At 40.5% G+C, this 11,720-nt stretch overlaps 1 protein-coding gene across 1 annotated transcript in view; it reads right to left on the reverse strand.

Moving 5' to 3' along the window:
* Positions 1 to 10,111, reverse strand: part of GRK6 (G protein-coupled receptor kinase 6) — a 32,232-nt gene extending 22,121 nt beyond the window's left edge. Inside the window, exons 1-2 of the mRNA XM_088133946.1 lie at positions 9,962 to 10,111; positions 2,030 to 2,125 (exon numbers count right to left, since the gene is read on the reverse strand). Coding sequence (XP_087990072.1) covers positions 2,030 to 2,125; positions 9,962 to 10,013 — 148 coding nt within the window. The 5' untranslated portion in view covers positions 10,014 to 10,111. The remainder of the gene's footprint in view (positions 1 to 2,029; positions 2,126 to 9,961) is intronic.
* Positions 10,112 to 11,720: the final 1,609 nt, after the last annotated feature.

Raw genomic sequence — 11,720 nt, forward strand, 5'->3', positions numbered from 1 at the left:
AAGTGTATGAAAAAAACAAGTTTGGGGATAAACTTCTTGTCTTCAGCTAAGTAACTCTTTTATGCCAAAGCCTAATTATATCAATGTAAAATTATCAACTGATGCCACTTCTTTCACGTTCCTTACTTAAGGTTCAAAAAAGCCTCATGTACAGGCAACCATGAATCCAATTTTCAGGAAGAATGTTCTCAGATTCTGGGCAAGCAGAACCCCCAACACTAACCGGATCCCAGTTTCCATTGCAGTTTTCAAACAAGTAATAACATTCCTTTCTGAGCAATGAAACGGACTCCCATTATTTATTTCCTTTTTTGCTACTCTGCGCAAAAAAATTCCTGCTGCCCTCTCCCAGTAACCCTCCATGTATGCCAGAGGGGAAAAATCCAAGCCAACAATTGTGGATCGGCATTCATCTAAACTGCCAGCCCCCTTGATCTTCCTTAATGCAGTTGTAGTACTGCAAAAATATCAAAATAGTATGGGGCACACACTAAACAGCCAAATCTCCATCAAACATAGGAAGACAAAAAATTCAAGTCTTACATAAAAGAGTTCCTTTAAAAAAAAAAATAGCAGTAATTTTTGAATAAAAAAATATTTATTTATCAAATTTATATACCCGCCATCTCAGAGATGCCCACCTCATAGCCTAGTGAAGTGGGAAATGAACACCCTTCTATGGCTACTAGGTTTTTAAAGTTGTCCTAAAGAACAGCACAGGCTTAAGCCTAAGCCTGCTCCTCACCATCCAGACCCTAAGAGCCTCTCCAGCACTGAGACAGACTTCAGCAAGTGCTTGGTCGGCTAGATAGGCCAAGAGGCACAACTGGGTATCATCAGCATATTGACCCCATGCTGTCAGATCAACCTCATGTGGATGTCAAACAGGAGTGAAGAAAATGCTGAGGAACCCCAGAAAGCAAGGGACTCTGACGCAATCTCTCCCCCCACCAATGTTGCCTGGAATTGACCACAGAGGAAGGAGAACCACTGCAATGCAATGCTCCTCCCAATCCCTGAAGCCAGTCTAAAACGTTACCATGATTGATAGCATTTGCACTGAAAGCTGCTGAGATAAACCCCGGGAGAGTTGTATCACCCTCATTTTAGTCCCACCAGAGGTGTCAACAAGCACAATCAATGCTGTTTCCAGTGTTGCATGTCTGAAAAGATAATCCACTTCCTCCAGATTTATCAAACTTCAAAACTTTCTACTAGCATAGATTCTCACATGGTCTTTATTTTAATTTGCTATAAAAACTTAGAATATTATTTATGTTTAATGTGTTACAGATGTGTACATCTTGGAACTTTTGAAGACTGTGGTGTGTGACTCTGAAGCTTCGATCACTGACCCTTTTAGTAACCTACTAAACCTACATGTGTGAACCTACTCTGAATGGCAGTTGCTCACAAAGAATTCAAGCAGAGGTTTTTTCTAGCCTTCCTACTTGAGATTGTCCCTGAATTCATCACACTGTAAAGTACAGATGTGCAAAACGTACCATTTCAGGAACAGAACATTAAGCAGAACTCTGGAATGTTCCATTTCCTCTCTGGACCATGGTGACTGAGCCATACTAGGGGTAGTCTAGAGATTTTTCTAGAAGCAGTTTATAGTATTCTAGACTTAGTGTTCTGGACAAAACAAGAGGACTAACATCTGGATACCTGCCAGAATACACCAGGATACTCCTTGAAAGATTTTGTTTGGCAATTCCCTGCTATAAAGTAAAGTATTACTGCTACTCAGTAATGTCCCTTCACAAGACTATTAGCAGGTCACAATGAGATGATATAGCACAAGGCAAGACAGGCAATAATTTCATGACAGAAATATTTTTAATTATAGTGGCACCACTATGAAATCCAACATAGTCATGCAAACATATGAATGAACACAGCTTACAGGAGGATGAATGAACATGATCTTGTTCCAAGCATTAGAAACTTTTTCACTTACAACTAAGCAATCCTTGCATTAGTAAGTTAGAGTCAAGAAAGTAATAGGAAAAATCTTACTCCTCACCCAATGTGTGCCGAAGATCTTCACACTGGCTAATGTGTGGGAACTGTAGCATTTGGCGCCATTTCTTACTCTTGCCCTTTCGATTCCCACCTCCACCTACATGAGACAAAGAAGAAATAAAACACTAATAAAGTAGTGAGAGAACCAGAACACACACTATTTATAAATATCCTACTGTTACCAACTGTTGCTTGCCATCAGAACTCAATTCATTAGTGGTCAAATCTACCCCAATGTTTTTCTGAGCAATATATATCAAGAAATTTTTCAAAGGGCTCTCTGCAGACACAAATGATGAAAGTACAACTGTGAAAAGCTTCATTAAGATCATGGACTGTCTTCCTGTAAATAACCTTCACTGGCCAAGTACATAATGCACTGAAATATGATCTCCAGGATTTACTTCCATATCACAACTACAGGTAAACATTACACTCTAGTTAGTGCCAAGTCCTGAATACACAAGTGAACTTGCTTTACATAAGAACAAGTGTCAAAGGACAGGAACTTGTATTATTTTTCTTTGTAGGGCTAGGCAGAGTTTCAGATCACATTCTAAAAATGTGCTTCGGACCATACAGGAGCATAAATATAGCACCTAACTGCAATTCTTAGAATAAACCATGTCTCTAGGACTGGATACACCCACAGAGGGCAGCCACATGATCCTGGGAAAAGATGCCACTGCTTGAAAGAGTTCCAGACAGATGCTATATTCACACAATTCAGGGCACCTTTTTGGAATCTAATCCAAACTGTTGCACAGCCCTACTCCTAAGAAGTGAAACCGATTTATGGGTTACCAATATTCATTGGTAACATTAAATAAGGATATGGCCTAAGCCTAAACCAAGGTAGCGTTATAGAATTTACAGTGCTAATAAAGAGACATTAAGGTTAATTGCTGACTTCTAAACTGCGGTTGGGTGCTATTATGGATTATAGGGATTTAAAGTACTTAAGTTTCTACATGTACTGCCAATTCCTCATATTCTCTCTAAAGAAGAAACAAACCTACCCAGCAACCACCTTTTCCCCACTTAATGAGGCCTTTTTATTGCCTTGAGTACAATCTCCTAGACAGCATCAACCTATACAGATGCTTTGCAGAAAAACACAGATTCCACCCCATACCTCCATAACAGCACAAAGCATACAGGGGTAGTTATAGTCTTAATATTCTTACAGCAAAGGAATCAGAAGCTGAGAAATACTGATATGCAAGACCATCCAATGAATAAATGAGAATATAAATCTGGGCTTAAGCCTAGCAGTCATTTTTTTCTTGAAAGGCCTACACGTATAAGGAAGCAGAAGTAAAGTTTATTCTTAAGAAATATCTGTCAGCTCAGCCTTTAGTAAAGAACCAACTGAAGTAGGTTGGCCAGATTTCCTGTGAAACCCTTTACAAGAATATGTAAATACATCTATAGAATGGAGGAAGACAATAGTCAGCTCAGCTGCACAGAAGGTAGCAACTATCTCACTAACTGAAGAAACGGCGTTCACTACTTTTGCAGCTTATAAAGAAAACCAGTTCTTTGCACCACTAGCATTCACCCCATCTCTAATATAATCAATGGAAATGGATTGAATAGAAGATGAGCAACATTTCTAGAAAATAAAGCTCCAAGTTGGAGAGAAGCTACAGTACAGATAACATGATTATATTGAACGGAGGAGCCTAAGTGTTGACATTAGACATGTCATTTAGAACTAACACATCATGGTTTTGAGACTCATTTTACTGCTTTGGCTGTTCTCAGAAGCTAAGCTTGGTTGGCCCTAGTTATTGCTTAGATGGGGGACCACCTTCAAATTCCAGGGCTGTTGGAGGGGCTGGAACAAAGCAATAACAAACCACTTCTGTAACGCTGCTAAGAAAAATGCATGAATAAAATCACCATGAGTTGAGCTTGACTTGAGGGCATCTTTACCTTTCCTGGAAACATAACCATGAGGTACAGAGAGCAGGAAACGGACAGAAGAATACAAAAGCCTGATGTGTAGCAAACCCTTCCTTTTCTTTCTTATTAGAGAACAGGCATTGCCTAAAACGGCACAACATAATTGTGCCATATGATTGACTATACAAATCTAGGAAGGAAGTGAATCAAGGCAGTGGGCAGCCAGCTGTACAATACTCTCAACTGCAGCTCCATGAAGGGAGAGGCCAACTAGCACCAGAAGTATATATTCCTTATAAAGGTCTATGTTGTAAAGGTTTTAGCAATGCAAGTCTCCCAGCTCTATCGTTTACTAAATCCCAGCACCAATCATATTTTTTCCTTCCAAAGGAGAAATCCATCGCAAAGAAAAAGAAGTCAGCAGCTCAGCCATTCCATGCATCTTATCTCTGCAGAACACAGTCAGTGACCATGGCAGAATTGCTCAAAAAGGGGAAAAGGTCCTCCAATTTCTCCCCTAGTAAAATCATTACTAATTTCTTTTAGAAAACATTTGTAAATGGGATTCACTATGTACATAACTGCAAAGAAGCACAGCTTAATAAAGGCAATTTAGATGTTGCAAGTTATTTTGAAGTCTAGAGGGAATTTAGCAGGAGAGGAGAGCCAAAGAGAGGGATATCATAATGATGTACATAATTGATGTCACTCTCTTTGATGAGCAGAAGCAGAATGCTGCAAAAACGGGGTGTATATGTGCTGCTGAATGTATGTATATGAAAAAAAATGACAGAATATAGAATTTTTAGCTATCATAAAGTCTCCTTCAAATTGTGATTCCTTGTGACTTCATGGATACATGAATGTTAATTTATATCTATAAGACATATTACTGCTGCATTCAAGGTCACTATCTCATACAGTTTGGAATCCCATAGCCTCAGTTCCTTCTCAGTATTGTTGTTGCATCTCAGGAGTGGGAACTTGACACTTTTTTTCCCTACCTTCCAGAGACTCCTCTATTTATGACTGCTGGTGTGATTTTCTGCCATTTTGAAGCAAGAAACATTAAGTAGTACTGTAAGTCCAGAATAGGCTTAATATGTGCCATTGAGTTATTGTCGACTCTTAGTGAACACATAGATTTTTTCCATAACAATCTGTCCCTAACCTGGTCTTTCTTCCAACAGAGCACTCAGTGCCACTATAATTGAGTCCATCTACCTTGCTGCTGTCCGTTCTCTTCTACTCTTTCCTTCTACCTTTCCCAGTATTACAGTCTTCTCCAGAGAGCTAGGTCTTCACATAATGTGTAGGATAATTTGAACCTGGCCATTTGTACCTCAAGTGAGAACTCTAGGTTGATTTGTTCAATAATCCAATTGTTTGTTTTGTTGACTGTCCACAGTATTCTCAGGAGTCTTCTCCAACACCAACGTTCAAAGGTGTCAATACTCTTCCTATCCTGCCTCTTCAAAGTTCAACTTTCACTTCCATACAGTGTCATAGGGAATACCATGGCTTGCACTATTCTGATCTTTGTAGGTATAGACACAACATGGCATCTGAATATCTTTTCCAAGGCCTTCATGGCTGTTCTACCAAGTGCTAGTCTGCAGCATATTTCTTGACTGCTTGTTCCTTTACTGTTGATGGTTGATCCTAAAAGGCAGAAACTATCCACTACTTTGACATCTTCATTGTCAATTCTAAGGCTGGTCTTTGTACCTGTTGTCATTTGTTTTTCTTTTTATTTAATCTTAGTCCCATTTTTTCACTGTGCTCCTTGACTTTTAAAAATAGACAAAGACTTTAATTCTTTCCCAAACCCAGGAAAGAAAAAACACCAATCCTGTTTATTTGCCTCATTACCCCACCTCATTCTTTCGTTTCCATCAAAATGTTAAATACAACACTCAGCCATTCAGAAGTTGCCTAGCCCTGTTGTAACGCAAAAGGGCTGCCACCAAAATGCATTAAATTGACCAATAGCACGAACACTAGATTATAGGTGCTTTAGCAAGAAAGGAAGATTTCAGTTCTAGAGAAATCCAGAACCAAAAGTAAAGGTGAGGCTAATCCTCACAGAATAAAGTGTTAGTTTTCTTAAAAGCAGGCCTGTACAGAAGAGGATTTGAGAACTTGTTTGGCCTTGATAGCTAGTTTTAATGAAGTCTTCATTAAAACTAGCCTATACAGAGTTTAGACTTCCTATACAGAGAAATAATTTCATGCAAGAATTTACATACATATCTTGTACAATAACCAAACATGTATTTATTTTGTTGTATTACATCTGCAGCAGAAGTAGTACCAGCTGAAATATTTAGTACAGAACTACTGTTTGTTTGTTTGATATGCACTCATTAAACATAGCAAAACAGACTTCCAAGCTCTATGCCCTCTTTTTCCTATAAACTAGCAGTTTCCACATTGGATTCACATTGGAACTTCTCAAAGATCTTAAGGGCTCTAGCTTATTTACATAGCTACTTAAGCCTGCATAAAATCCCAATACACTGCATAAAACATATGGAAATGGTACATCTCAGTGCCCTACAAATATAAAGTGCTTCCTTCTGGAATTCTAGTATGGCAATTTTTCAACAGGACAAATGGTTGTACATATGGGACAATCTGTACATAGCAACCTAATGTTATTATGTCCATTTTACTGTTTGTAACTCTTACTATAAACAAGTCTGTGCATTTCAGACCCAACTTCTGGTAGAGTATTGTATGGAAATGATGAAACATGGCACGAGGAGGGTCTGGTTGCTTCACGTGCATCCCTAATTTTGCAGAAGACTCTCTCTATAAAATGTATTGCATCATTAGAACTAAAGCCCTATCTCTTCCTTTGTGAATTTTTAAAGATTCATTGCCATTACTCTTCAGAGAAGAATAAACTTTAACTTACTTAAAAGACTGCATCCCCATACATTTACCAAACAGTATGATTCAGTGGATTTACTTTCAAATACACATTTATAAGACTGCAGAATTTAACCAATATCTTCAGAGTCTTGATAAACACATAAATGCCTAGTCAGCCACAGACATCTTATGCTGCACATTTAATGGACACAGTTTAAATTGTATCCAGCTGTATTTGGACAATGACTGACATAAAAAAGTAATCTAAATCTCCTGCCAGAAAACCTTCCAGACCTAATAGCATGGTGACTATTTTTTAAAAAGGCTCAGTACTTTATGGAAGATAGTTCCATGGTCATTACTTCAAACATAATATAAATGATTCCCTCCTTATAACCATCTTAAAATAATGTATAATTCTGTACCTTACCAAGAAAGCTATTCTCCCAATGACCCAGACATTCTCTTATCCCAATTCAATTGTTTTCTATCAGTTTTAAATTTCCACATGTTTCTCTTTACTACCAAAGAGTTCCAACTGCAATTGTTCATTATATATGTCAGTCCCTTCCTATGATTCAGGTGGCTTAATTAATAGGGATACTCAATTCTATGAATTCTAGGATTCTTTTCAAGATTTTTTAAAATTTAAGCAGAGACTTATTCAGAACCTTAATTTTCATACAGCTTCTTGTCCATCAAAATAGCTACCAAATGATGAAGAAACACTTTTCCCTCTGATTAAAAGAAATCTAGATTCTTTGTCATATAAAGCTCTTAAAAGATCCTTGGTTCACAATGGATTAGTCTTTCAATGGGTGGTCCATGTTATCCATTAATTTAAAAAATTAAGACATTTTGAGCGCATTCCTATACATGTCTACTCAGAAATTTCAGTTACTATGATGTGGCTGGCTTAGGTTGCAATCATATCCATACTTTCTTGAAAGCAAGTCCCAATGATGGCACTTTCTTCTAGATAAAGATAAAATAAAGATTGGTATGCTGCCATAGTCTGGGTGTTTGACATTTCCCACAAATTATATAGAGAAAATAATCCTATTTAACAACAAAAGTACCTTTAAGAAAATGTGCTTAAGGGTGGATGGCAGAATAGATGGCAGACAAAAGAATTGGGGATGACAGTTTTATTTATGCTCTTCTTGGAGAGAGATGCCAAGACTTCCTAGAGTCTCTAACATCCCAGCCTCAGCACACTTCAAATTTTACAACAGATACAGAGAGAGAGCTAAAAGAACATTTTCCAGCAATAGTCTCATAAAGGAAACATCTCCTACATGGCCTTTGATGCAAAGTCATTGCTTTAATAGAAGTTAATCCAAAAGCTAATTTTTCTCACTTGCCATCAAGCTATAAGAACTTTGTTGATGAATTCAGAATTCAAACTGTCATTTAATGTGTTACTTGTGATCACAGGAACTGAATCAGAAGAAAAAAGATTTGTGCAAGTCAATAAACCCTCCCCCACAATAAGCAGAACTGAAACAGTTTAGTAAATCCACACTCATAGATCTATACAGATTTACATGCAACTCCTCAGAGTCATATCAAGCCTTTTGCAGAGACAAATGTTATATGCAAAAGTCCACAATGCCTATAAAAGGATAATGACAGATTTGCAGTGGCACCCACAAAGACTTTCAGTGGCTGTGGCCTGATCTACATATAGTACTAAGCCTTCATGAGATTCATTGTCTGGTAAGTACAATAAGTATGCCAGGCTATTATGGCTTGTTCAATGAAACATGGTTAAACTCTGGGTTAGTGTTGTATGAAAATAAAACTATTATCTTTCAGAAGGTATTCTATTAGCTAAGATTAGTTAAAGGAAGTGTGAAGACATCAATTTGGAGCTTGGAGAACTAAGTTAACTTACATCTCTGCTCTAGAATAGCAGCTACAACTGTGAGGAAAAAGCATCTTCGATCAAAAAGGAAGAAATCACTTCTTGCCTCATTATTTTCCCCATCTGATCTGAAGGCAAACACAGAAGGACAAACTAACCCAAAGTCACATCTGACAACATGGGATCCCTGTCCACATCATTCCACAAAAGTAAGTGTTCAGGCTATTTTAGCACCAAGCGCTATCACTTTTAATTCAGCAACATCTATGTGACATGTTACCTTACCATATCCTATAGAGCAGTGTTTCTCAGCCTTGGTCACTTGAAGATGTGTGGACTTCAACTCCCAGAATTCCCCAGCCAGCATGGCCGGCTAGGGAATTCTGGGAGTTGAAGTCCACACATCTTCAAGTGACCAAGGCTGAGAAACACTGCTGTAAGGGGTGGGGTGGGGTGGGGTGGGGTGGGGGGAGAGCACATCAGACACATTACTATTTTAATAAACTTGTAGGGATTCCCTTAGAGCTAGGCTGAACATCATGACATTTCTGAGCTCCTCTCAAGCATGGGAAGTAAGATTACACCCTTGAGTTGATGCAAGGCTTCTGAGGATGCCATCTTCATGCCCAGATTGATACTGAAGTCCAGGAAAGTACATAGTCTTTAAACAGAAGAAGCCAGAGCGCCTCAACGGCATCACCCACAAGCTACCGTCCCCCCACCAGTGAAACCCCTTTGCTCTATTTCTCAACTATCTAGAGTTGTTTCCGCCGCTTCGTGGACAGCTCCTCTGCCAGGCCTCGTAAACGTCCACCTCTCTCGGCTGCTAGTTCGTGACTCAGAAGCTCTGCAGCCTCGTACTTCCCATAGCCCGGGCAGCCGAGGCGGCAAGAGCTCACTGGCCACCGTGCCACAACCCCCAGTCCCCTCGCCGCCTCTTTCACACTGATGCTCTCCAAACAAGCATCGCCCTCCAACCCAGCCTCACCTCCGCCTGACCACTCACGCCGGCCGGGCTAGCCCTCGGGAGCTTCCACTGCTGCCTTTCCCTGCAGACCACCCGGTCCTCCGCCCACTTCTCCTGCCCGCCAGCGCAGAGCTCCACCGGCCACCCCCTCCTCCATGCATTTCCCAAGAACCGCGGTGCCCAGGCAGGAGAGGGGACGCTGGGCCAGAAAGGACCAGCCCTCGCTCAAACCGAGGAATGCATGGGGCGCCTTCCCTGTCACTCGCCGGCCTTTCCCGACCGAGCGCGCTCCAGAGCGCAGACCAGGTTCTCACCCTCGCGCGCCTTGAGCAGCACAGTGTTGGCCACGATATTCTCCAGCTCCATTGGGGCCCGCCCGAGGCGCCGCCGCCGCCGCTACTGTCACCTCTTCCCACCCGACCGCTCTCATTCACCCCACCTCCGACCGCTTGGTCCGGCACCTCAGCTACTGTACCTCCATTCTAACCCCGCCCACTGCCTGCTCACCTCGACCAATCCCCGCGCGAGCACGGTCCGCATCGATCCCTAAATGGCCCGAGGAACTCCCCCGCCTCTACTCTGCCCTTCTTTCTCATTGGTCGTCAAAAGGAAAAAAAGCCACATAGAAGGCATGGGCCGTAGAGTGATTGGTTGAAACTGCTTTCGCGAGGCGGGGGAAGCTCTTAGAAAGAGAGCTGCGGCTCGGGTCATCATGGTAAAGATTTTGGTGAAAGGGGCTGGGGTCGCCTGTCCAAAAATGCAATTGCATCAGAAGGCTGCTAATCAGAGAGCAACAGGTAGCTGTGGAGGTCGTGAAACAAGGATATCACGTGTAATTCGCCTATAGAGGAATCAGAATATCGAGTGGGTTTCAAGCCTTTGGGTGACTTGTGTAACTTAAAAGTATCGCTTTTGAGTAAGATAGAAGCAGCAGCCTGATCTCAGAGGCAGATATAAATGTGTTAAAAATGAACGCCCCAACTGAATTTTGGGGAAATTGCTTTAGATAGAATTTGAATGTGTGTAGAATTGCAACTTGAATCCCTGAAGGAGCAAAAAATCACTAAGTCCTGAACACTATGCTATTCAACATTGTAACTGCTGAGCAAATTAGTTTTACTCCTCAGACGTTTGTTATGAATATCTTTTGATGTATTATTTGCTAAGTTCTGATTATGATCATTTATCCATGCTTTGGATGCAAATGCTGTTGTTGTAAATGCCCACTCATTCTTCTCCAGTTCCTTCCTGGCCTACTTTTTAAATGAGTGTTCCACAGCATGTCTGTGCCATAAGTCTTCTAAGCTAGTGGTGAAAGCTTGTGTAATTATTGCATTGATATAGTGGTATATTAGATGTACCCCTCATATAGTAGTTTCTCTCTTTTTTGTGTCAGTTTTGATTCCTGGTGACTGCGTGGACTAGTCCCTGCAGTTTTCTTGGAAAGATTTTTGGAAGTGGTTTGTCCTTTTCTTCCTCCTAGGGCAGAGAGACAGTGAGTGGCCCAAAGTCACCAGAATTGCTTTGTGCCTAAGGTGGGACTAGAACTCAGTCTTCCAGTTTCTAGCCTAATACCTTAACCACTACACCAAACTCACTCTCTTGTGGTTTCCTAGACACAATATCTGTAATGTGTGAGGCTAATTTGAAGGGGAGTGTGTGTTTGTGTATGTATACTATACATACACTATTATTATCAGCCCATATCAATCCACTCCGGGATAAAGCCCTCTTTACTAAAAGTTATGGACCATAAACTAGTCCAGTGCAGGTTCGTGGATAGATTTTCTTTTCTTTTCTTTTTTTTACTTAAGGCTGAGCAAGATTATATGGCCCAAAGTCACTCAGCCAGCTTCCATGCCCAAGACAGGACTAGAACGAAAACTTCAATCATTACACCACACAGGTTCTACATATATACACACTTTTCTCTGGTTTTTATCTCTTCAATTTTGTTCCTTTTTGTATGTATTTGATGTTTCTGGATTATTTTATGTTGCCCAAACAAATGCGTGCATACATGTGTATAGACACCAGTTTCTTACAGATGGACTTTCTCAGATTTACCATGTT

This window comes from Python bivittatus, unplaced genomic scaffold (genome assembly GCF_059951505.1).
Source record: "Python bivittatus isolate LINGU-HERP-01145 unplaced genomic scaffold, Pbiv_v1 ctg000080_np1212, whole genome shotgun sequence".
Taxonomy (NCBI): domain Eukaryota; kingdom Metazoa; phylum Chordata; class Lepidosauria; order Squamata; family Pythonidae; genus Python; species Python bivittatus.